We start from the raw sequence: 27,747 nt of genomic DNA, 5'->3' as shown, positions 1-27,747 counted from the left end.
TATTCTAACTTCATATTTTTATAAATTATACATCACATAATTCATGGGGTTGATGTCATCTGTTAACCAGAACTATGGGAAATTATTACAGATCAATCTCCAGTAAATATACATACACAAACTTACCCTAAATCTCATCATATTTACAGATGTATCATAACTCTTGTTTGCCACTCCAGTCAAAGAACTGATTCTGTTAATCAGTCCTGCTCTTCTTCATAAAAAAGTCCATCCACTAATTGATCAATGACAGTGTCCACAAATTCATTACATCTTGCAGAAAAAATGTTTGCCACCTGTGACTTAGCACGGGACGCCCATGCAAGTCCGGCAGCACAGAAAATGGAAGCCAAGCACACTCCTCCAAATTCACAGATCTTCTGCACATCCATCTTTTGAAATAGAGAATTTCCTGTCAACAGCTCCACATTGATGGCTGCAGCAAAAACAATCTGCAAAACAATCAACTTCATGAGCATCTGTATAAATTTCTGTCTAAGAGCAGAGTCCAAACAAGCTTTCATGAGGTGAGGGCAAAAATTTTTAAAACCAAAAAAAAATAAAAATAGAGGTCCCAATAAAATTCCTGCTTGCTAACTGTAAACAGAAACAAAAGGAAAGAGCACTAACAATATATATTGTTGTCAATTCACCAAAAACTGAGTCTGAATATATATGTCAATTGCTCACTAACACAAGAAACCAACAGCAAAGAACAAGAATCTAAATGAATATCTGTCAATTGATAAAGAGAACCAAAATAAATAAATAAAGAAGAATCTGAATTACTGGCACATGATAGAAAGGACAACTAGAACACAGAGAAGATCCCCACCAAAGACGTAGGAAAAAGTCAAGGAAAAGAAGAAAAACTAAGCTTGGCTGCTCTCTTAATTGGCACCTTGAAATTAATCGTAAACTGTTCTTCTAAGGTAGCCCAAGTAGTACTCAACCAAGCAAAATTATCTGAAATCATAAAGATAATGTAGTTCTGATCTTCTACATGAAAGTTCTGTGGAGGGGCTCACAATGAAGAAAAGAGAGGCTGATCAAGGATTTTGATTAAAGGAGACTCTATTGATAATTAATACAGTCAGCTAAGTGGAATGCCACCATTGGCAGTTCCAGAAATTTGTCTAATTGATTGGAAAAGGGAAGTCTCTGCCTCTCCTGCAACCAGATCAAAAGAGAAAGAAAAAAGTTGCAGATGACTTGGCAAATTTTAGGGGTAGAACTGAATAGGCCCATAGACCTTTGTTTATCACACCCTTTCCATCTCCCCTCCCTATACAATCTTTTACCCATAAACATGCCTTCAGAGTCCTCTTTACAGTCTCTTAAAATTGTGAAATGTGGAATGTCTCATTCTTTATGTGTTTTATTTAAAAAAGTAATGTCCCATATCTAGCACCTACAGCATGATTTTATCATTAGCCTATTACCCCATGCTCCTGTAGGCTGACCAGGACATTTAAGGGACTTTGAAGCCATTTGGCCTAAGACAATTTCAGTTGCAAATCATGCTGAGGCGTTTGGATGCAGTTTTGGGCATACTTACAATTTATAGTAAGTTATTTTAGCATGGTTAGGACCTTCAGTGATGATGTTATATTGAGGGTAAATATTTAATATCAAAAAAAGATCCTGTTGTCATTGATCTGATTTACAGTTGGCTTATAAAGTTAAGTTGAGAAGCCAAAGCGGGCATCCTGGCTGTGAAGGCGGAAGCGGATGCCTTTAGAGGTGGATTCTGAGGTGGATGCCTGTGGAAGGCACTCGGAAGCACCTCCCAGGCATCCAGAGGCAAGTGGAAGCCTGTCACTGGCTTCCACTGGGAGGCAATTTGTGGACAGGCCTCTGAGCACCTCTAGAAGCCTTCACAAGCCCAAGCCCATAAAATGTCTTCTTTTATTGTTTTTTGCCACTTAAAATTGTATTTAAAACATGCAAAAAAGACATTTTCAACCTATGTTTTGCTTCTAAACCCTAATATGGCCCTAAAAGAGACCATTCAACCATTCTTCGTCTCATTTTGTTTGCAGCTAGACTCTCTTCTCATTTGGTCTCCATTTTGGCATTTTGAAGGCAAATTTTCGAAAAGGGTAGTTTGTAGGGAAAGAGATAGCTTCCACAAAAGAGTTTTAAGCATCTAAGGTAAGCATTTGATCCCATTCTTGAGTTGTTTAACGATTTATTTATTTTAGATTTGGAAGAAATTTTTCTAGTTTGTGAATAATATTTTCAATTTTTTTTAAAAGAAATAAAGAAACAAGTTTGACTATCTATTTTAGTAGTTTTCATTTGTTCACTTGTATGCTTGATGTTCATAGTTTTTGTCTAATTTAAATTTCTTTAATTTCTTATTATAGGCATAGCAAGAAATTAGATTGTATTGTGCAAGAATGTCTGCCACCAGTAGTCAAAGTTCAGTGGGAGGGGAAGGAGCCGATATTTTTAAAATTGATGTAGGATCTCCTTTGTGGAGACAAATCACAAGAATCTCACAGGTTTCCAGAGGTGGCTCATATGTTTGAAAGTGTAATTATTGTCAAAGTAACAAAGGCAAAGCATTCAATAGCTCATTATCCTGGGTCAAGCTTCATTTTATGGGCCCTGCTAGTAAAGGATTTGCAATGTGAAAAGGCACAGATGGGAAGGGGATGTCTAATGCACAAGTAGTTTTATTTGTAATAGAACAAGAAGTTGTTGATAAGTTGGTTAAAAGATCAAAACAAAGTTTTTATCAACCTCTATTCGGAAACAAAAAATGAAATTACCCATTGAACCAATTGTATCCTCCAAACATCCACTCTTGCAAATACTTGTACCAAGAGGGGACGAGGAAGAAGTAGAAACTACCACCTATAAAAGGGGTCCATTGGACACCGCATTTAAAATGGAGGCAAGAGAGCTTTTGATCAAGCTAGTGCATGTTGCCTCAATGCCAATGGTCTTCCTTTCAACTTGGTGAGATCACCACATTGGAAGGGCCATAAATAAAGCATTGGCTGATTACACAAGTCTCGTGTATGAAAAGGTGTGTACCACAAGCTTGTGTAGAAAAAGCTACTCAACCAATTAGAAATTCATGGAAAACTTCCAATGTTTCTATTGTTTCATGGATGGAAAGATATGTGAAACCGATCATTGATTAGTGTGATTGCAGTGTCACCCAAAGGGGCAATGTTTTTTTAAGGTAGTTGATTGTGAAGGGGAAGTGAAAGATTCATAGTTCATTTCCAAAATTCTCATTAAGGCCATGGAGATGGTGGGTAGTGAGAATGTAGTCCAAGTGATTATAGATAATGCAAAAAATTGTAGGGGTATAGGTGCTTTGATTGAGGGCTGATCATATTTTTTGGACACCATGCACCATGCACTCCCTAAAATTGGTCATGCAACAAATTGGCGCTCAAATAGATTGGGTGAAGCAAATTTACCAAGAGGGATAGGAGATGCAAATGTTTGTGACAAACCATAACATGTCATAATTGACATTTAGATCAATTTCCAAATAGGAGTTGTTGAAGGTAAATTGTAATTATTAAATTTAATTTATTTATTTAATTTGAAAATATTTTATGTCGTGCTCAATTATCAAATTGTGTATAACTTCGATTATTAATTATTGACATATTTTTATGATTAACTTACGTGGCTGAAATCCGCTTTGCATCTCATACTATTGTTATGAGACGACTTGTCAAGGTTGCTACATCCCAATTTTTGACCTAATTTAAAATATAGCCGTTGAGGTTCACATGAAGTTAGTTGATAGATAAATTGGTTATAACCCTGTGAAATGATAAGATGGTTAGTCGTTATAATTATTTATCACGAATTCATGAAATTGAATGGGCGGTTAACCATTATGATTATTTATAACTTGTTATGATAATAGGTTTTAATTACGAAGAATCTCCTCGCAGGAAACACGTTGAAGAGGTGGAAGCATTGTCAAAAAAGAATTAGGCACAGGAGCATCACCATCACTAGGAAGATGGGTTGAGAATCTAGCGACTTGAAATAGGATACATCTCTGGGACCTGAATGCGCTATTTAAATAAATAATTTGAGAAACATAAATAATTGAGTCAAAATATAAAACGTACCTCTTAAGGATTTAATATGATCTTTCACTTTATTATTATAATAGATATATTTATATACGTACATATAGATATAAAAATGAGATGGCACCATTATATTATAATAATTTAATAAAGTGATGTCACCCTATTAATATATTTACATGTACATTTATAAATATAAGATTATAATAATATTTGAAACATATTAACATTTGAATTATAATATTCAAATTACAATCTTCCAACTCTATTTCTTTCTTTTTTAATATTCTTTCTTTTTAATTGATTTAATATTTGGTATTCAAATTTAATCATTTGGAATTTGAATCAATTATAATCTTTTGTAACCGGTGAGAGCCAAGGAGTCATATTTCGCTCTCCATTTATGGAAGCCGTGAGAGGAGTCGGGCACCATATTTTTTCTCCTGACTTCTTCCTACCTTGCGTTTGCTTTCGCCTTCTTGTTCTTTTATAACCGAGCTTGGATTGAATACTGAGTGGGGGAGTCTCTTGCTGTCATACGGGAGGAGAACACATTCCTGAGCTTCCTATCTATTATCACTTTTTCCTTCTGGCTCTATTCCCTGTTGTAAGTGATCTTTCTCTATGCTGAGATTGATATTGTATGGTTACGCCTGGAAGTCGTTGTTGTAATTCATATACCCGACAACCTTATTGCGGGAGGTATCTTTCCATAATAAACCCTGTTAAAACCCGACTTTTCCTCCTTCCACATATTAGTTCCATACTCTGAGCTCAAGTTTCCAATACCATCAAAACTTTGGCAAACTTGGAGCCTCTACAGATTAAGTTTTGACATTTCGTGCATATTGTCGTATTTATTTCCTTTTGAAGTCAAAGCTGCCATTACAATCTGAGAATTTGATTGAAGAAGAATGAATATTTGCTGTCCAGCAAGCTCTAGCAACTCCAGTTAGAGTACCGGGTCATGTGAATGAACAGTCTTTTTGTATTGTTAAATTTATTTCCTTCATAATCAGTTAAGTCTTTCTGTTTCCTTAACAATAGAATTGCAAGCTATATTTAATCTTGTATAATCATAGGAAAACCTTGTTATGATTAGTAGTTAAGTACCAAGTCTTGGAGTCATAAAGTATTAAAATGATGGAAGCTAAAATACAAAGAGTTTCGGTAAGTTCTAAATTACAAAATGTGAAATGCTAGAAGCAACCATTTGTCATAAATTGATAAATTGATATCTTGTTTGAATTTGCTGATTGAACTTCTTATAATTAGCCTTGTTCATGGCAAGTGATAACCTAGTAACCAAAGTATGGATCCAAAAATCATTAACCCACTGGATATAGAATTAAACAATCAATTCTAGAATCTTTAAGGAACATAATCATGTAACCACAAGTAGTGAAATGCTGGATGCATGTAATCTTCTTGTATAATTGACAGAACCGGTTGTTCTGAGAATTTCAAACACCTGGGACTCACCCGACTATGTAGCCAAGGAAAAGGGTGAAGAGGTGAGAAAGGAATCTGAATAACATGAAAATAGTATCAGTTATGACATAACAATATTTGTCATTTTTAATATGAAATATTTATAGCTCATGCATGATCCATTATTGTAACTCCTGCAGTCAAGTCTTGTGGTGTGGATAAATACTAGGATGCTTAGTAGATGACACATGTTCCAAGTCCAATTCCGAGTAGGGAGGGCCTTTCTCGTTAGAGATTGTGTGGGGATATGTTATGGTCTAAGGTTGGGTGGTTAAGCCCCTGACAATGTTTTGCCTCTCCCCAAGATGTTGGACGTGCGTCAAACAAAGATAAGCTATGCATTCAATTGTTTATCGAAAAATAGGTATTATCACTTTTATATATGAGAAGGTAAGAGTAATTGAGTTATTTCATTGTTACAGTTATTTTACACTTGATGCAAAAGATAGATTTATGGATTTCTTTTCATTTATATGAATATCAAATATGAGCATATCTTCTAATTTTATGTTAATACCACAATTGAGAAATCGAAAGGAAAGGAATGATTCAGTGGTATTTGGAGCCCTAAATGATCCAGTGGTAATTGAAAGCCCTAAGTGATACCATGGTATCTGAAAGCCCTAAATGATCCAACGATAATCGATGCCCTAATTGATACAGTGGTATGTGATACCCTAATTTTAAATATAGTGGTATTTAATCAAAATCATCATTTGATTTTGAGATAGCGGTTTTTAGATGGTAGTCGTCATGTGATATTGTTATAGTGGTATTTGTAAAGTAACCCGAGTGGTTGCAAAAGTATCCCTAGTTTGATTTCGATCTCAAATTTCATGATATGCGGATTTTAACTTCTATAGTAATTTCATTGATGGTGTTTTCAGCGCTTTGTTAAGAAATTTTGTTTAACTGATTTTAACTATCAATCTCTTTCATATGAATGAAACTGATTTAACTGTCTTCGTATGAAAATGAAGTATTATCTATAAATCCTTTGAGAACGTTAGTTGTTAATTTAGACCCAAGAAAAGGGTATGTGACAAAGGTGCAAGGGGCATTAAGCCAAATGGTTATTTCTAGCTAGTGGGTTTATATGAAGGCTTCGAATTCAAAGAGGGCATAAAAGGTCAAGGTATTGATCTTGGATGACAGTTGGCGAGCTCGTGTGCAATCTGTATTAGACTTTATAGACCCTATCATGACTATGCTCCATTTGCTGATACAAATCAGCCTTGTTTGGGGGATGTCTATGATGGAATGAATACAATGGTAGAGAAGGTAAAACATTCTATGCGAACACGTGTGAATGACCCCACAAAATGTGAAGCCTTATGCAATGAACTAGAAACAATCACTCATCGTTTGGAAAAGATGACTACCCCATTGCACCTCTTTGCATATGCCTTATCTCCAAGGTACTATAGTGAAGAAGTACTTACTATGTTAGTTAAAGTAGCACTATATGCGGATGAAGGAGTTGTTGCTGGGTGCTACAAATCTTTTGCAAGACTCTTCCTAGATGATGACATTCACAAAAAAGTTAGGACACAATTTGGCTTATTTGCTTCGGAAGAAAAACTTAGTCCACTTGCAATAAAGGACCAATGTGGCATTGAAGCTATCACATGGTGGTACCTCTATGGTCAACCATTTAAGCAGCTACAACCTCTCGCAATCAAAATCCTCTCACAAGTAAGTTTTACTTGTTTTTTGTTTACCATTTGTATTCTACAATTGTCTAAATTGCTTTTCAGTTTTATGTTTTATTTTAATAATTAATTTTGTAATTGTGAACATCATTCTTTTGTTGCTGAACAGAATTGGAGTACATACTTCTCAATCCACTTAGTGAAGCATAACTGGGTGGGCTCTTAAGAAGATGAAGAGTTGGTTTACATTCATACCAACTTGTGTCTTTTGTCATGTAAGTAAGATCACTTCAAGGAAGGGGCAACCACGCTTTGGAATGTAGAACCTGAGTGTACAAACTTGGATACAACGATTCAAGATCTTACTACAATCAAGGATGATGATGCCGATAACATCATGAGACATGGTGCACCTAGCACAAGTGGAACCGTTTTCGGTACGAATGATCTTGAACTTGCAGCAATTGGAATTGGAGATGAGGATTTTTTTGCAAATCCATATGATTTGGATTTGAATTGATGAACATTGGATCACTAACTATATTTTGATTCTGTAATTGTGATTATTTGCCGATTTGCATTGGAATCATTAACATACATGTATATGATATGGTTAATAATCTTATTGAAAACTTGAATTTCAATTTGAATGTGTATTGGTGGTTACAAGTATCATACTATCAAATGTTTTAATTTTGTATATTTCTTTCATTCCTTTGCATACATATAACACACACATTAAATATATCTATATATACAGGCATTCACATCCCCCCAAAAAAAAATTGTGCATCCATACACCTACTTCTCACATTCGCATCCACACCCAATTCAATAACTAAGAAGTTAAGTATAAATGTTTAACTTCATTAATGACGGACTATAGTTAAGAGAGGCATATTAGAATTTATGTTATTTAATAACACATTGAAAACATTAAATGTTTGGGGCCTTGAGACAAAAAAACGTTTTAAATGGCATGAGGAAATATTATAGGGAAAAGCGATCACAATAAAATTGGGGGAGGGGGAATGCAATTGCGAGAAAATAAGGGGAAAAACAAAATCTCTGGAAAATAGGAAAAGGCAAAAAACTGATTATGTTTATCCCACATTGACAAGGTGAGTGAATGAGCTCTATGAGAGTGTTATAAAAGAGAATGAAGAGTTCTCTTTCAGGCATGTTGGATTGAATACAAAATTAATGAAATATTGAAGAATACTTCTTCAAGGATTTGTGAGGACAAAAATTCCTCATGAATGACATCTTCTTTTCTATTGGAAGACATGGTCAACGGGATATTTGATTTGTTCAAGCTTTGAGGTAAACTCTGATGTGCAATATAGCTGCTACTTATTTGATGCATTTCCAATTATTTGAGAGGATTGATTAAAAAGTGTTGGTGATTATCTTGCTGAGAACAAAATTCTGCTAGTGGAGTTATTTATATGGCAGATTGGGAAGGTTATTATCTGCCATTCAGGACTGAGGAAGCCCAGTGATTGAGCCATATCATTTGGAGGGTGATCTGTGGGCACCGAATAAATCTGGGAATTCACAGAGCAGGTTGTACTAGTCTGCAGACATAAAAAATACACACTACCAGTCAGGAAGCCTCTAGAGTTGGATCATACAAGTCTAGAAGAAGCAAAGGGGTGTCCTAAAGGTGTTGTAACTGTTCACAGTGAGCTGTACTTGTAATTGGAAAGTCATACCAGGCCTGATGCAAATCATAAACTGGTCATTCTGGGAGAGCTGCGGCAGGAATTTGGAGTTAATAAAAAAACCTGTTGGTCCATCTCTTGTGTCAGAATAAAAGTATACCAGTGCCAACCCTTACACATCATGGGGGTAGGGGCATCTCTCAAGGGAGATAATAATTATGCCAGCCTTCCCTTCAATTATCTATCCAAAAGGGGCCAATTATCTCCCCTTTTTAGATGATTAGGCAATAGTAGGGGGTATGCATGCAGGGGTAGGGCCCACTGCATCGGCATAATTAGGTCGACGTTGGAATAATTATGTTGTCTTATCCGAGGCCCAATACCACCTGTTATCTCCTTCGACATGAACACCCGCCCGAGGCCCTATATATTTTTAGGCACCAACCTTGTTATCTATCAGTGGGAGGAGAAGAGGTGGTGCCAGGCACCACCACTCTTCGTCGATAGTGGCAGCACTATCTGTATTTTCAGTGATTTGGTATGTATATTTGGTGTTGGCATTGACATTGTAAACAAAATAACATTTTTCTGTCATAAATCTGAGATTCCTATTTTCTACTGTAACTTTGGTTAGTACTGGAATAAGTTAATGTTTGCATTGAAAACTACTTTTCCATATGCGTTTGTTATGGTCATCTATATTTGTGTTTATTTATTTGTGATTTGTCTATACCATTTACACCTCCCTAGCACCCACATAAACAAACAATCAGAAAAATCAGAAACTGAAGGAGAGAAAAATAACATTAGACACTAAGGGAAGACCTTTACAAAAATTGATGTTTGGAGGGTAATTGCAACTCCATCTACCATGTGGAAGACTCAAATGCCCACCATCATCTCTTTACCCATCATCCCTTCATCAATAACATGAGAGCTGCAACGTGACCACCTAGTTCAGTAAGCTCACATAATATATCCCCCACATCTTTCCAATTTGTTTCTACTCCATTTCTTGTTGCAAAAATGAGCTATATATTGTCATTTATGTCCACTATGGTCCAGAAATTCAGTTCAGCAGTGTTCCAATTTGTTCCGAAGTGATGCAGTGTTAGCAGTATTACATATGTGTTGACATTGATGTATGGAGATTGTTGGAAATGATTGTAGATAATATATCCTAATGTTTCAGGTTTATTCCCAAATGTTGAAGTATTCAGGTGTATGCAGGAGAAATTAATGACTTTCGGTGAATAGTCTGTCAAACGGTTCAGTATTTTGGTCTGCACCACGGTTCATTGAATCACATCATTTTGCAATTGTAATATGGTGTTGGTGGATGCAAAAGGATATGAAGACATCATCAATCTGCATGTCAAGTATGCAACCAAGGGTTTGGCATACAAGAATTACTATCAAAACCATTAGGGTTTGGCTACTCATTGTGATATACCCTGCATTCCAGCTGGTAATTGAAGTCAAGAATTTCCTATGTTACCCGGGGACGCGTTTCCGGCAAAAATTGACCCCGTCCCCACGTCCTCCCGTCCCAGAAACTCGGAAACTTCCGAAAACCTTTCCCTTGGCTGTCCCATAAAATTAATGTTTCAGTTTTGATAATTTGTTTGATTTCCACTCTCATGTGAACTCTAAAGTTAAATTATTTAACACAAACATTATATGTTAAGGTTCTATAATTTATATAAGCATGCGTTATTCATGTTTTTATATGAATATTTAAAATTTCCCTGTATATTTTAAATTTTCCCTACTTTTTATATAGCTGTTTCCACTGCCGTCCCCTGCCATCCCCTGCTCCAAGAAAAAAGAATCCGTCCCGGAAACCTGTTTCTCCGTCCCCACGTCCCCTCGTCCCGGAAACCTGGGGTAACATAGAGAATTTCAACCTCTATCAGCTTCTATGACAGCCATTGATGGACAATTCAGAAAAGACCAAAAACACCAAATAGAAATTCAGGTATGGATCGTTGACAATCTCCTTAGCACTCACGTTCATGAATGAGTTTTTGAGAATTAAGGTTAAAGTCCAGGATAAGTTTATCCCATTCGAGTTCAGACAAAATAGCACATTAAAAGCTTTAATAAGAATGCAAATGCATACATCAATTTATATTGGGGATGGTTCAAGAATGTTCAAGGGAAAATGCAGGAGGAAGAGAGATTTCCTTGAGAATTGGTCCATAAACATAAGGATGAAATCACATTTCTGGTCACCAAGGACCATTGCTATATTGAGGTAAGTAGGAGATATTTTCCACAGCAAATCAAATTGCGATATTGCTATCAGAATTTAATTGTGTAGTTTTTGAGTCAAACTCATTGATCATGAGTAGTGATTCACCCAAATCCATCTCTCATGAGTAATACTGGGATGGGTGTCCTCTCGGGAAGTCCTGGTGCTTCACCTTTGTGAGCATCACCTAGATCCAATGAGTGCTAAGTGTTACATTTATTCTCATGAGAAATGGATTCAGGTGAATCACTACTCATGAAACACGGATCAATGAGTTTGACTCAAAAACTACAAAGTTAAATCCTGATAGCAATATCCCTATATTGAGGTAGTTCAACCAAGGTTTGTCTGGCTGCAAGAGTTGCCCAATGAGATATTGGCAGAAGAGGTTGAGAAGAATATTGATGTTTTGTTGCAAGTCTCGGTTGATTCGAGATAGCTGCTGTGATTTTGAATAAGATGATCCAGAAGAGATCAAAAAAGGATTATGCCAAGAAGATGGAAAACCTACACAAGAAAATCAATCTGCCCCTCGTGACTGAGGCTTTTGGATTGTCTCCAGGAGAAGGAAGCTCAAGGAAAACTCAGAGCAGGACTGAGTCCACCTCTATTCCCCCTCCAGTGAAAATTGGTTCCTCAAAGACCCCTATAAGAGGCCAAAGCTGAAGGCCACAAAGGAGAAAACAGGTCTAGAGCCCATTGTTGAGGAATGGATAAGCAGTAACAGCAGCACAGATAAGGAAATGGAGAAGTCTATGCTAAAGAAGCGGTCCAAGAGGACAAAAAGAGAAGTGGAGGATGCTGAGGGCAATTCCCCTTGTATCCAGAGTAAAAGGTTTCTCTGTAGAGACCCCTACCAGAAGAAAAGGAAAACAAAGAAATGGAAAGAGAAGAAAAAGTAAAGGAAAAGGGGGAGAGGAAATCAAACACTCCTCTACTTGATACAAGAGATCAACCTCTTGATTTGAACAGCTTAGTCAATGCCATCTGTCAATGTGATTCTTTAAAGATGGCTACAGGACTATACAAGGATGTCCCTCCAACAGACAAGGTGACATGAAAGATCCCTGATGGATGTGCTTGCTGATCTGCTGTAGTTTTTAAATTAATAAACTATATTTTCCTGTGATTTCTTTGATGGTCTTTGAGAATAGACAGGAGTTGCAGAAGGTTTTGTTTTTGTTTTGTGTTTTTTTGATAGTTTTCACAATAGTAATGAATAATGAACAATAAACATGAAAGGAGACTGAAAATAAATAAGAGCATAGAGCCAAATCAGAATTGCTATAAATCGTACCAGGCAGATTTCTGATTTATAAAGCCAAATAATAAATCCAATGCAGTTCCAAGGAGCTTACATCCAACAATGATGCCAAACTAGAGGGTGAATAATGAACATGAATCAAGGATACATCTGAGGCTGAATACAAGCATTCCCTATATTCCACGTGGGTTGTACCTGCTACAAATGGAGGCCCTAAGATTGCAAGGATCACGTCTCAGCTGAAAGAATCAATCTGCAACGCTGAAACCATAAATCTGCAACCTGAATTCACAATAAAGAATGGCGTACTCTATCCTTGATAGCAACGCACACTGTCTGAAGAATCCAATGCCAATAACTGCTAAGGGCTACGTCCCAGCCAATCTAGAACCTGAGGTTTGCGTTCCAAATGAAGAATTGCTCTCTCAGAGCCAATTCACAAAAACAAGTTTTTCAATCTGCAAAAGATGATCTTAGAATGAAGCTTCCATCTCCTTATAACCCCCTCTCAATTGCAAATCGGCCCCTAAGTGTCTCCAAGTGGCGTTGTGTAGCAAAAGTGTTATAATTTCTTATTTTAAAGTGGTCATGTTACTAGAAAATGACCTTTTTCCTCATAGATAGAATTCCATTCATTGAAATGCCCTGAGACCAAAGAGAAAGATTTAGAGAATTTCAAGACCTTTCCAACGAGCTATCACACCATAGGATGTGCATCCATATGAGGCCAAAAAACCCCTTATTACTCCAAAATGGCTAAAACTTAACCTTATTTAATTATTAAATGCTAACTTAGGAAATATTAAAAATATAACCCAAATAGCCACAAAATGCCCAACTGACATCACTAACCATAAAATCATCTTGTCACCTGTCTATAACTGAAGTCGGAAATCAAGGATCCACTGGCAGTCTCATCCCTAAAATCTAGGGATGATCCTAAAATTTAGGAAACAAGCCCTATCCCTCTGAAACTGAACCCAAAGAGTAATCTCATGGAGACCCAACCCTGGGCAAGATCATACCTCCTAAAAAGTAGGAACTACCTCCTAAAAACAAGGAACGTCTCCCAACTGATCAATAACTGCCAGAACATCAAGTCCCCAACACTGAATAACCATACTAGGTCTCTATCCAACCCTGTCAGCCTACAAGACCCCATAATAAGCTGACTCACATGTCTCTGCTAGACTGAGCTAGAGTGGGGACATGACAACAGAGGAAGTTGTATTCCAGCACCTAATAGCATATGACTTTCATATCAATGATATTAGCTGACAAATTGCCAAAGGAATTGAAGGAGCCCCTAAACAAAAGAAGAAAAGAAGCTACGCTCAGGGTGTCAAAAATCAAGACATATGCTTTAGGAAAAGTATGTGGTTCCTTATCCTGAGAAGACAAAAGCAAAGATTGTTCAAGATCTTTGCATCAAATTTTGAACCAAAGAAAGAGTAAATGCCTTCGTGGGAGAGGGTTCAGATGATTACCAAAGGTTTGGTATAACAAACAGGCAAAGAAACTGTAGAGGTGGCTGATGAGCTGAAGAAGACAATATCTTCTCCTCTGAAAAAGACAAATATTGATACTATTCCGGATGAACAAATGGATACAGGTGTTGATCTGACGGATACCTCCCCTTTGGAGATTGAAATAAGTTCTCATGCAGTTGGTGCAAAAGAAGTTACTCTAGAGAAAGCTCTAGATATGCAAAAAGATTGATGAAGTAGCTTTCAGTAGTAAAAAAGATGTGGAGAAAGGTGGAGATACTGGTCTCGAAACTGCTCTGCAAAATCAGAAGAAAACAGACAAAGATGTGGAGACATCTGCTGAAATGACACTGAAGAAGGATAAGTCCAGAGAAGGATCAAGTAGAGGAGAAGATAACAAAGGCAGAAAAGAAGGTTGAGATTGGTGAGGAATCTTCTAGAGCTCCCAAGCATTTAGTTACAGATTTTTTGAACCTTCAGTTCCAATTTGAGCCAGTTAACTTACGAGGTACTAAATGTATCTATCTCTCAAGGTCAAGAGGACCTTAACAAACTGACTCCCTGGCATAAACTTCATTTGAGTGTTATCCTTCACCATTCAGCTCTGAAGAAGTTCATCAGATCTCATATGTAGAGTACAAAGATCATTGAGGATAATGTGAAAGTCCATCATGAAGGACTTCTAGAAGTACAGGTTCAGAAAGGTACTTCTATTGAATGTGTTGTGTAGGATATCGAGGATCCCTGGCAGGTGACTCCCTCGCTAAACACAATCGAAATTGCTGGCATGATTCCCTCTGTTAATGAGGTCATTAGCATTGCAGCCCAGTGCGGCAAAGAAAATGCAAGGTGACAGCCACCACAATAAAGGTGGCATAAACTTAGTTTCGATGGAGATGCCAGGGAAAATCCTAGCCAATCTAGTGCTGAATGCAGCATTCAAAATTCAAAAGGTGATGAAATTGCACACCTCTCTATGCCTTTGCCACAGCAGACTAATAACCTTGCTGAGCTTCAGGTACTTTTAAGGGGACTAAAGCTAGCACAACTTAAGATTGGCAGACTAGAGATTAGAGGGGACTCAGAAATTGTGGTCAGTGCACTTCGCAAACGGACCACATCAAGTTGACAACTTAATACATTATTGGAGGTTGCCTTGGAATTTTGGCACAGGTTTTCTGATTTCTTAATATCGAAAATGTATCGTGAAGCCAACATAGACGCAGATCAGTTGGCTAACTTGGCTGCTAATGGAACAATAGAAAAAACCATTTACAACATCTTGTGCCCTACCATGATTAGACCTGGCTAATGATTACATCTCACACCACTTCAATAAAAAGAAATCGTCTCACATTCAAGGGAGTGATTCTCGTCAATGTGAACAGGTGGAATTTGATTACTGCAAGCATCCGAAGGACTACAAATTGTTAGTACAGTCAACTTAAAGAATGCACCTGTAATGTCCCCATTTTAGCAGTTGACCAAGTGTGTGTGCGTTACCCTTGTTCTACATGATCTCGAGTGCTAACGAAGGGTTTAATGGGATCCTGGAGTGTTTTGGCCTAGTCATTTCCAGTTTGGGCCAAAACGAAGTTGATTTACTCAGTTTCAGGCATACTATTTTTAGTAAGTCGGCAGGACACAGTGTAGGTCAATTTTGGTGATTGGATTCAATACTCCTCGGTGAGAGCTTTCCAATGAGCTATCACTCGCATTATTCGGAGTCCAATTGCTAATAGATTTTAATGCCTAAAGTTTTATTAAAGTAACGTCTAATTTAATTGTAAAATATTAAAGTGTTACTTTAATATTTATTTTATGGTGATGTGTACCCAAGGGAGACAAAAGGGGTATTTTAATATATGTTTTATAGATTACACATCTTTTATTCCACATTGCCCATATGAGTTGAGTGGACCCTTGGGAATAGAATAAAAGGAAGCATTTGTGGCTTCATTAGACAGGTTGAATATGAGAAGAAATTGGTGTGTGAGTTGCAGCTCTGTTCTTGGCATTTGAGGACGTTTATCCTCTCTTGTAACATTCTAGACGTCATTCCCTTGGGGTTTGGCCTTTGGAATTCTTTGTTATCGACTTCATTATCAGGCAGTTTAGTTGCATTTCCGGCTACAGGCAGATTTGGTATTTTGCTCATATCTTCTTCACTACTTGTCCGACGCTTATGCCGCTTTGAGGGAATGATATTACGAAGGTAGTAAACTGATTGAAGGACAAAGTACTGTAGCAGCAAGTTCGAAAGCATGCGCTGGAGTATTATGTCAATAATGCTGAAGTAATTAGTGAGTTGATAAATCTGCCATGTATTTGGTTTTATGAATTCTGAAAATAACATTTTATTAGCAGCAGTTCATTTCCACTATGCATATTATTGTAGTTTCTTTCTTGTTTATGTTATATGATACCAATTCCATGCACAAAACACAACAAACAAATAAGGTTTGATTTCTGGAGTTATAAAGGGTTTAAAACATTAAACGGAGAAATAAGAGGTTGAATGCAAACTGTTTGACATAATTCCTTTCAGCAATTTGGTTTAGTTTTTGGGACATTCTAGGGTGCCCATTACAGTGGTATCAGAGCTATAAGTCCTGCCATCCTGTGGAGGTCTTATAGGGAATTCGGAACAGCCGGATAGAGGGAAAAAGTGTTTGACGAAATGTCAAAACACTAAAATCAGAAATAAATAAAAAACATAGGCTAAGCATTTATGTTTGAGCATGCGACAGGGGTCTTATAATTTCCGCGATACTAGATCAAGACAAAATACAGGGCACAACCATATAATATGTAATATAATTTGTTGCTCTAGGTTTAGTTGTTGGGACAATAATATGGGTGATCGAGATGACAGGAATACAGGATTAGGCGGAGGCGGAAATGCTGGCCAGATCAGGGGGAGGTACTGTTCAGACAGTTACTGGATACATTAGAGCAGGGGCAGCGTATGCAGCAGGAGCAAAATAGGCGAATGGACATGATGTTGCAGCTCATGGCTAGACAGATGGGTGTCAATATTAATCCAGGTGATGCCAACAACACAAACAATAACAACGAGGGAAACAATAACAACGGGGGAAACAATAACCATGGAGGCCAAGGCAACAACAATGGTCCTGAGAATAACATTAATGGTAATAATGGACACGGCAACAATGGGAATGAGGCTGATAACTTTAGACACGTTGCATGCCCAACGCGGACTGCGAGCTCGAGACCTCTTCTACCCACTTTCCCACCCAGAGATCCGGTTCAACCAGCAAACGAACCACAGATTACCGAGTTACAGGATCAGTTCAGGAGGGACTGGGAGGCTAGTGGACCGGAGTTTCAGACAGATATTTCCCTCAGAGATTATATGGACTTGAGGATGAGACACATGCCTAGAGCAGGAGGGAGGAATCAAAACTTTGAGCTGAGGAAGAAAGTTGGAAAACTTTCTTTACCTTATTATGATGCTTCAAGGAAGATGACTGCACGAGCTTGGGTGCAAAAGGTAGATACATACTTGCCGCTAAATCCTATGCCTGAGGAGGAGGCTATCAAGTATGCCGCCATGCACTTGGATGGCGTTGCACATGAATGGTGGCATCATGGCATGGTGACTTTGGGGCATAATCAGATTACATCCTATGAGGAAATCACCGAAACATTGATTGAGAGATTTGACACTAGGGATCCCGATTTACATTTCAAGGAGCTAGCACAGTTAAAACAGTCAAGTTCTGTGGATGCTTACATTGCCGAGTTTCAGCGCTTGTCTGTACTTGTTACTGATATCTCTCCTAGGAGATTGGTGGTGTTATTTTGTGATGGTCTTGCTGATCCATTACGAGGTTGGGTGAAGGGACATGATCCACTCACCTTAGCTGAAGCAACTAAAAAGGCACAAGATTTAGCCCCTTTGGTATACAAAGGAAAAAACCATCCAACAGATTCTTCCTACCGCAAGGACCAAGACAAAAAACCGTTTCAGAAAAAGTATAGCAAACCCAAAGAAGGATCAAAAGGATTAGACAATGAAACCTTGAATGAACTTCGAAAGAAGAAGTTGTGCTTCCATTGTAGAGAGCCTTGGGACTTATCTCATAAATGTTCTCTCAAGGCTAAGACAAATTAAATGGAGTATTTTTCAGCAAAAGAGTCAGAGTCAGAGGGGGAGGGTCAGCACTCCGATTCAGATGAGGGTAACACTATAGAGGAGAGCAGCATTCCTAAGGATGATAGATCGTTGGCACACTTGACAAGGGCCCAAAAGGCAATCACATTTAAGGTCAAGGGTACTATCCAAGGGCAGAAAGTGATATCTCTTATTGACACTGGGGCTACACATAACTTCATAGATGCACAGTTGGTAGCTAGGAGAGGGTTACAAACAGAGGAGCATGATGGATTTAGAGTCATGGTGGCTAACGGTGATAAATTATTATGCACTCGGAAGATATCTAATCTTCGCATCAGGTTTGGAGATGGCTATGAGTTGGAGGATGAGTTCTATGTTGTGGACATGGGAGATTATGATGTCATCCTCGGCATGACATGGATGGCTTCACTAGTTGAGTTCACACTCAACCTAGCGAAATTGGAGATGAGATTCCAGCATGAGGGCAGAACTGTGGTACTTAGAGGGCTTTCAGATGGAGGTTGCAGAGTAGTGTCCTTGAGGAGAATGCAAAGACTTTTTCGTCATGATGACATAGAGTGGGCGGCAGAGTGCCACATTATGCCAACTTCACCAGAGCCACAAGAAAAGAGTCATCCACCAGATGTCCAGAAGATACTTGATAGACACGCTAAAGTATTTAGCGATATTCCTCATGGGGTTCCTCCTGACAAAAGGACGGAACATGTTATTGAGTTCGAGGAGGAAGCCAAACCAGTTATGATTACTCCCTATCGTCATCCTAAGAAACACAAGAATGAGATAGAGAAGGCGATTAAGGATTTGTTGGAGATGGGGCATATCAGGCCCAGTAAGAGCCCCTTTGCTTCAGTAGTAGTATTGGTAAAGAAGAAGGATGGGACGATGCGCATGTGCATCAACTACAGGGCACTGAATAAGAAAACAATTAAAAACAGGTATCCCATCCCTAGGATTGATGAGTTGATTGATGAGTTGCATGGGGCATGCTTCTTCACCAAAATTGATTTGCGATCCGAATACCATCAGATCAGGATGAGAGCAAAGGACATTGAGAAAACAGCCTTCCAATGTCACTATGGCCACTTTGAGTTCATGGTTATGCCATTTGGTCTAACCAATGCACCCGCTACATTTCAGAGTTGTATGAACCAGGTATTTAGGAAGCAACTGAGGAGATTTGTCTTGATCTTCTTTGATGACATCTTGGTCTTCAGTAAGACCTGGGAGGAGCACTTACATCATCTGGAGGAGGTGTTATCTATTCTGGAGAGAGAGTCATTGTATGCCAAGGAATCTAAATGTGAGTTTGGCATGACTGAGCTCCTTTACCTTGGGCATATCATTAGTGCAGATGGCGTTCGGGTTGATCCCGAAAAGATTAGAGCTATTGTAGAGTGGCCTACTCCCACAAACCTTACACAGCTTAAGGGATTCTTTGGTTTATGTGGTTTTTATAGGAGGTTTGTTAAGGGATTCTCACAGATTGCTACACCCTTGACAAATCTTACCAGGAAAGGAGCCTTCGTGTGGACAGGGGCAGCACAGAGGTGTTTTGAGCATTTCAAGCAGGTAATGTCTCATGTCCAGTTCTAGCTCTACCGGATTTCACGAAGCCTTTTGAGCTTCATTGTGATGCATCAGGTGATGGGATTGGAGCAGTATTGATGCAGGAGAAGCATCCCATTGCATTCGAGAGTAGGAAGCTCCGGGGAGTTGAGAAAAGTTATTCTGTCTATGACCGGGAGATGTTGGCCATAATGCATGCATTGGCCAAATTTCGATCATATTTGGTAGGTGGACGTTTTGTGATCAAGACTGATCACAACAGTATTAAATACTTCATGAGCCAGCGTGATCTTAATGACCAGCAACAAAAATGGGTGACTAAATTGCAGGCTTATGACTTTGACATAGAGTTTGTCAAAGGTAAGAAAAATGTGGTGGCTGATGCCTTATCTCGAAGACCTCACTTATATGCTCTGGCAGAGATTTCAGGAGATTGGAGAGATCGGATTATAGCAGAGTATGTGGGAGATGCTTGGGCTTCTGGATTGATTTCAGGTGCCATATAGGATGATCGCTATGAGGTGATAGATGGATTGATCAGAGTTCAGGACAGGGTTTATTTGATTCCGTCATCACATTTGAGAGAGGCAATAGTGAAGGCATTTCATGATGCACCCACAGCTGGACATCCAGGGGTCTTCAAGACCTACAGGCAGATCCGAGAGCGGCTTTCATGGAAAGGGCTAAAGGATGATGTTCAGAGGTATGTCAGGGAGTGTGTGGTTTGTCAACAGAATAAGGGAGAGCACACATTTCCTGCAGGTTTATTACAGCCCTTGCCCATTCCTGATAGGAAATGGGAAAGTATTTCGATGGTCATCACTGGTTTACCACAAGTGCAGGGAAGGGATTGCATCTATGTGGCGGTGGACCGCTTGACGAAGTTTGCTCACTTCTTTGCTATTCCGTCCACTTACACAGCAGCACAGGTGGCAGATCTTTTCTTTAGGGAGATATTCAGGTTACATGGGCTGCCCAGATTCATTGTCAGCGACCGGGATAGTAAGTTTATGAGTGTTTTTTGGCAAGAGTTGTTTAGGTTGTGTGGTACAGATCTTACACCTAGCACTAGTTATCATCCGCAAACAGATGGGCAAACAGAGATTGTGAATAAATGAGCGGAAGGATATTTGAGGAACTATGTAACTACACAACAAAAGGCTTGGATCAGATGGTTGCATATGGGAGAGTATTGTTATAACACCACTTATCATATGTCCATCAAGATGACTCCTTTCATGGCACTCTATGGTTATGAAGCACCTAGCTTCATGGATTTAGTTTTGGGGGATAGTATAGTGCCCAAAGCCAAAAACTTATTGCAGGATAGTCAGGACATCCTGAAAGTGCTCAAAGAGAATATACAACAGGCCCAGAATCAATAGAAATTGTATGCTGATCAGCACCGAATAGAGCGTAGCTTCGAGGTAGGGGATATGGTTTACTTGAGGCTACAACCATATAGACAGTCATCGCTCAAGAAGAGCGGAGCTGAAAAGTTGAAACCTAGATTTTATGGTCCCTACAGGGTGATTCGCAAAGTGGGCAAAGTCGCCTATGAGCTTGAGCTTCCAGAGGGCAATCGAGTGCACAATGTGTTTCATGTGTCTAGGCTTAAGAAAGCCATTGGTCAGAGTGTAGTGCCTTCTGCAGATTTACCCCCTTTGGATGAGGAGGGGAAGCTTGTGTTAGTACCCGAGGCTATTTTGGACACCAAAGAGAGGAAGCTTAGAAACAGGATAGTGAAGGAGTATTTGGTCAGATGGAAAGACCTACCGGAGGAAGATTCTACATGGGAGAGTGAGCAGGTTATTCAACAGGCTGGACTGAGATTGCTTGAGGACAAACAATTTCAAGGGGGGCGGACTGTAATGTCCCCATTTTAGCAGTTGACCAAGTGTGTGTGCGTTACCCTTGTTCTACATGATCCCGAGGGCTAACGAAGGGTTTAATGGGATCCTGGAGTGTTTTGGCCTAGTCATTTCCAGTTTGGGCCAAAACGAAGTTGATTTACTCAGTTTCAGGCATACTTACTATTTTTAGTAAGTCGGCAGGACACAGTGCAGGTCAATTTTGGTGATTGGATTCGATACTCCTCAGTGAGCTTTCCGATGAGCTATCACTCACATTATTCGGAGTCCGATTGCTAATACATTTTAATGCCTAAAGTTTTATTAAAGTAATGTCTAATTTAATTGTAAAATATTAAAGTGTTACTTTAATATTTATTTTATGGTGATGTGTACCCAAGGGAGACATAAGGGGTATTTTAATATATGTTTTATATATTACACATCTTTTATCCCACATTGCCCATATGAGTTGAGCGGACCCTTGGGAATAGAATAAAAGGAAGCATTTGTGACTTCATTAGACAGGTTGAATATGAGAAGAAATTGGTGTGTGAGTTGCAGCTCTGTTCTTGGCATTTGAGGACGTTTATCCTCTCTTGTAACATTCTAGACGTCATTCCCTTGGGGTTTGGCCTTTGGAATTCTTTGTTATCGGCTTCATTAGCAGGCAGTTTAGTTGCATTTCCAGCTACAGGCAGATTTGGTATTTTGCTCATATCTTCTTCACTACTTGTCGACGCTTATGCCGCTTTGAGGGAATGATATTACGAAGGTAGTGGACTGATTGAAGGACAAAGTACTATAGCAGCAAGTTCGAAAGCATGCGCTGGAGTATTATGTCAATAATGCTGAAGTAATTAGTTAGTTGATAAATCTGCCATGTATTTGGTTTTATGAATTCTGAAAATAACATTTTATTGGCAGCAGTTCATTTCCACTTTGCATATTATTGTAGTTTCTTTCTTGTTTATGTTGTATGATACCAATTCCATGCACAAAACACAACAAACAAATAAACGTTTGATTTCTGGAGTTATAAGGGGTTTAAAACATTAAATGGAGAAATAAGAGGTTGAATGCAAACTGTTTGACATAATTCCTTTCAGCAATTTGATTTAGTTTTTGGGACATTCCGGGGTGCCCATTACAGCACCCAAGGTGAATTTACTTTAATGGATTGTCATTGATTCTCAAAATTGTACCAACTAGGTACATTGAGTCTGCAAAATGACACTATCGAGAGGCTTTAAATCCTATGGCCCAAACAATAAAATGGCATTTCAAAATGATGCAATGTTGGAGGGTGAACATGGTCAAGCTTGATATGCCTATAAGGCTCACGTGCCTAAAGTGGTAGATGTCCTTCTTGGGGGAAATTACGTAAGATAGCAATTCCGGTTTGGGGACGGATTCAGGTTCGAGTTCAGGTTCATGGGTTCGGGCAAAAAAAACAATTCCCATTTGGGTTCGTGAGTGTGTGTGTGTGTGTGTGTGTGTGTGTGTGTGTGTGTTTGCATTATATATAGAAAAAAAAAAGAGAAATGTGCATTACTGCAAAACTTAGTCATTTCATAGTATGAATATATGGTGCTTGCTCATTGATCAATTCCAAATGTCAAAGATAAACATTAAATACCCATTCATTAATCTATGTTCATGATTGTAAGAAACTCATACATTGAATTACTAAATTGCAAAATGAAATTTCAAAACAAAGAGTAGTTCATCAAATAATAAAGTTTGAAATATAATGATAAATGGCAAGTGTTTAATAGTTCATCAACGATCACGGTATAAGAGTCAAATGGGTCATCAAACAATGAGGGATCAATGGCTTCATCCCCGGCTGCAACTATATCTAGATCCTGATCATTGGAACAAACAATCTCTACAACCTTCTCTTAAAACTTGGAAAATGGGCACACCAAAATGAGAGAGTAAATGAGAGATTAGATGAGTGAAATATTTTTTATTAGGCTCCTTCTACGGTTACATTAAAAATATTTTTAAAAATCATTATCTTAAGTTGTTTTATTTCATTTTTTGGACCCTACTGCTGCGGCTCCTCCGGGGTTTGTCCAAGTTCGTGCCACCAAAGGCCTGGACCGACCCACAGTCCGAAATCTGGACCTTGCCCGGATCCGCAGCGAACCCAAATGCTAATCTGGACCTGAATCTGAGCTGCAGGGTGCGAATGCGGTACCAGAGGAAATTACGCAGCAGAGATTAAAGGCAGTGTTTTTGGTGCCTAACAGCTTGATGTTGGTGGCCATTAACATGGTTCTGGGTGTAAATTTCATGGTTTCATTGGACACAGTAAGAGTCGATTGAGATATCTTCTCCTAGTTTGTTGCCTCTTTTATTGACTTGGAGGTGTGCACTCACTTGAAGATTTGTGCACCCTGCCTTTCGAGGAGGATTGGAAGAGGTTATCCTAGCTAGTCACCTTGGGGTGGGAATTCATGACTGATTCTCAATTGACTTCAAAAAGCATAAACAATTGAAAGGCAACACAAATCAAGCTGGACAAAATGCTGACTGAAATTACACCAGATGAAGAAACCCCACCCAAGGTTTGTACAAATAAACCATATCAAACCCCGACTCCAATAAGGAGTAGCTATGTATATCTAAGCATGTTACTCTGTGGTAGCTACAGTTTTTATGATCAACAGCCCTCATTGAAATATTTTCCACCATCAAACACAGCAGTTTTTCACACAGTGAAAGTATTTGTGTTACTCGCGAATAATGATAGAAATGTTAGCTACCACATTTTAGCTCATGTATCCACTTGAATTATTGCAACTAGTACAAATGAAAACAGCATCGACAAGAAGCATCAAGGAAACTCTTCTATATTGCATTTTTTGGGGAGAATGTCTAAAAGCAGTTGCAAGAGTAAATATAGAATTCAAGAAAATGATCTGCTCTGAAAGTGCAATAAGACTTGTAATGGTAATGATTGTGTAAGACTTTAGTATTATTTCTCTTATATACTAACCTATTTGAAATAATAACATGGGTTCTGATGCTTTTACGAAGCCAAAGCCATATAAGCCTAAGATCTAAAATGATGTATGGACTCAACTTTCCAAAATATAAAAATATACTTTAAATTATATGAATCTATATTAAGATGTTTAAACAAATTATCTTTCTAAATATTCCAGATCGCAGGAAGTATGCAGTTTACACAATTTAAAAGCAGGTCCTAGAAAAAAATAAAATATAACAAACCAAGTAAATGAGAACATAAAATGACTGTCGGTAAATTGATATGAACAACCAAAAGAAGAGAAGGAAATCTGATAGCTTTAAATTGAAACTTATAACCAAAACCAAAAAAAATGGAAAACTTGAATGAATCTCAGTTTATTGACACTTAAAAGTTAAAACCAAAAGAAAAGAAAGAATTTCTGATGAATTTTGCCAAGTAACGCAAAATGGTAAAAGGAAAATAAAATAACTGACCATAGCAATTCAAGCTGAAACAATCTCCCAATATTTGATTTTGTTGGAATGCTCAGTGCTGGCAGCCAGCAATGTGAAAAAGCTGGACACATGCCAGGCTCTGCCCTCACCATGCTGTCAGCGATCTTACCAAAAGCTCTGAGAGTGCATAAATGATGCAGAAACATAATTTTCACATCCTTCTTATTATCACTTCTGACTGAACCCCTAGAAACTAGAACCACCACCAGGATAATACAACGCCCTTCCAGTATTATCTGCAGCTAAATCATCAGAAGATTTTATCTGAGGAGTGCCCAGTTCAAATCTTACAGAGACTGGCACAGATGGAATTCAGGGGGGCAACAATAAGATTTACGGTTTCTGGTGGTAAGAAGCTGAGATTTCAGTAACCCTGCCATTGCAAGACAGAGCCAGAAATCAGCTGTCTCCAAAACTTGCTTGGTGCAGCATAGGCAATCCAACCTTAATATACTCATATTTTACAGGAGGGAAGATAGTATAGCACAACAGGATTGATGCTATTCACGACAGATTCTCTATTGACTTCAAAAAATATAAACACTTTGAAGGCTACAAAAATCAAGCTAGCCAAGATTCCTAAGAATATACCAAATAGAAAAGAACCCTGCCAAAGCAAGTCAAATCCTGACTCCAATAAGGAGTATTGGAGTAATTGTGTATATCTAAGGCAGGGGTCTCATGATGGGGGACTACAAGTCTATTTTTTAGGTCGCAGAAGTCCCATAAGAATTATTTTTGGGGGGCTACAGGATTAATTAGAATCTTTTCCTTCAAAATAGGAACCCCACTTTTTTAGGCCTCTTATTTTGAGTGTGTGAAAGCAACTTGTCAAAAAATGATACACTTTACTCTCATCAAAATTTACAAAAAAATTACCAATATATAAAATTTAGAAATGTTTTCCTTAAACTTAGAAGCTAAAACTTCTCACTACAAAATTCATAGGACCGCTCATATTACAATTTTCCTAAATTTTCAGCGGGTGCAACTCTATTTTTAAGGAAGCTGGCATCCATGGGACCCCAGCCTAAGCATGCTACTCTATGGATGCTACAGTTTTCATGATCGACAGCACTAATTGGAAAAAAATTCACCATCAAATGCAGGAGTTTTCCACACAATGAGAATATTTATGTTACTGGGGAATAATGGTAGAAACATTAGCAACCACAATTTGGCTCCTGTCCCCGCTTAGAGTTTTGCAGTTAGTGCAAATGAAATCAGCATCAACAAGAAGCATCAAGGAAATTCTTCTATATGGCAGTTTTCGGGGGAAATGCCTAAAGGCAGTTACGAGGGAAAATAAAAAGTTCAAGAAAATGATCTGTCCTGAAAGTGCAATAAGACTTGTAATGGTAATGATTGTGTAAGGCTTTACCATTATTTCTATTTTTCGCTTATCTATTTGAAATAGTAGCATGGCTTCTGATGCTATTACTAAGTAAAAGCTATATAAGCCTAAGATCCAAAAAGATGTATGGACTGAACTTTCCGAAAAATATACTTCATAGACAAATCGTGTGACTTTATATTGAGATCCCTAAACAAATTATCTTTCTAAATGTTCTAGAGCCCAGCAAGTTTGCGGTTTACACAATTTATATGCAGTTCTTAGAAAAATATAAAAATAAAAAATAAAAAAGCCAGAAAATGCGGAATTTTTTTGAAGGAGTATCGATCAATTAATACGAGCAACCAAAAGAAAAGAAGGAAAACTTGAACGAATCACGGTAAATTGACACTTACAACCAAAAGAAAAATGGGAAATTTGAATGAATCTCGGTAATCGACACTCAAAAACCAAAACAAAGTAAGGAAAATCTTATGAATTTCTGCCAAGTAGCCCAAAAATACTAAAAGGAAAACAAATTAACTAACCATTGCCATGCGACCTGAAAGAATCTCCCAGTCTTTAATTTTGTTAGAATGCTCGATGCTGGCGGCAAGAGACGTAAAAAAGCTGGACATACTGTCGGGCTCTGCCCTCACCATGCCATCAGCGCTCTTTCCAAAAGCTCTGAGAGTGCATAGACGAGGCGGTAACATAATTTTTGCATCCTTATTATTATCACTACTGACTGAAACCCTTGAAACCCCAGAACCGCCGCCAGGATAATATCGCTGCCTTCCATTATTTTCTGCAACTAAATCATCGGGGAATTTCACCTGGGGAGTGGCCTGTTCGGATCTTACAGAGACTGGGCGGGAAGGAATTCGAGGGGCCAAACAATAAGTTTTAAGACTTCTGGTGTCAAGAAAGTGAGATTTTAGTAACCCTGCCATTGCAAGACAATATTAGGAAATCAGCTGTCTGCAAAGCTTTTGCTTGCTAGAGCGTAGGCAGTCCAAACTTAATATACTCCTATTTTACTGGAGATTCCACCGGCCACGTCTTTGACTAAGATTGTCCTCCTGTTCGGTGGGAGAACTATAAGATTCGGGCGTGGTCGAACGCAACGGCACACCACACATTTTTCTCGTTTAGTTTTGGGATGCTTTGACTACGGTTTGTCAACTCATAATGTTAACTTCTATAGAGTTGAAAAAGTCATAAATTGTTTTCTATCAAGTCAATAACATTCAACTATACACTAATTTAGTCAAACTTATTGATTTATGTATGTTGTACTTCTTATTTATAATCATAATTTAAGGGTTCCTTTGGTTTGTGGAAGACGATATGAATTGGCTTTTTCAAAATCTCGATTTCAATTTTTTTGCGTTTATTTCAAAATTGGAAAGTGGAATTAGAATACTAGACTTCTAATTTTGTCTCAAAA

At 38.3% G+C, this 27,747-nt stretch overlaps 1 protein-coding gene across 1 annotated transcript; it reads right to left on the bottom strand.

The window, feature by feature from the left end:
- SEP2 (stress enhanced protein 2) lies at positions 1 to 27,295 on the bottom strand. The gene is made up of 2 exons (XM_089805216.1): positions 26,846 to 27,295; positions 1 to 452 (listed from the first exon to the last, which is right to left on the bottom strand). Exons 1-2 carry the CDS (start codon positions 27,248 to 27,250, stop codon positions 201 to 203), a joined length of 657 nt encoding a protein of 218 aa, XP_089661342.1. The 5' UTR covers positions 27,251 to 27,295; the 3' UTR covers positions 1 to 200.
- Positions 27,296 to 27,747: the final 452 nt, after the last annotated feature.

Source organism: Cupressus sempervirens, chromosome 10, assembly GCF_028749045.1.
Source record: "Cupressus sempervirens isolate cs-2001-9-10 chromosome 10, ASM2874904v1, whole genome shotgun sequence".
In the NCBI taxonomy this organism is placed as follows: domain Eukaryota; kingdom Viridiplantae; phylum Streptophyta; class Pinopsida; order Cupressales; family Cupressaceae; genus Cupressus; species Cupressus sempervirens.
Note: the sequence above shows the minus strand (reverse complement) of the source record. Positions and strands in the feature narration are given on the sequence as shown.

Excerpts from the sequence above, each read along its gene's own strand:
- SEP2 (XM_089805216.1), bottom strand. The coding sequence starts at position 27,250 with ATGGCAGGGTTACTAAAATCTCACTTTCTTGACACCAGAAGTCTTAAA. Across the intron at positions 453-26,845 it reads TTTCAGGTCGCATGGCAATG|ATTGTTTTTGCTGCAGCCAT; the intron begins GTTAGTTAATTT and ends ATTGTTTTGCAG.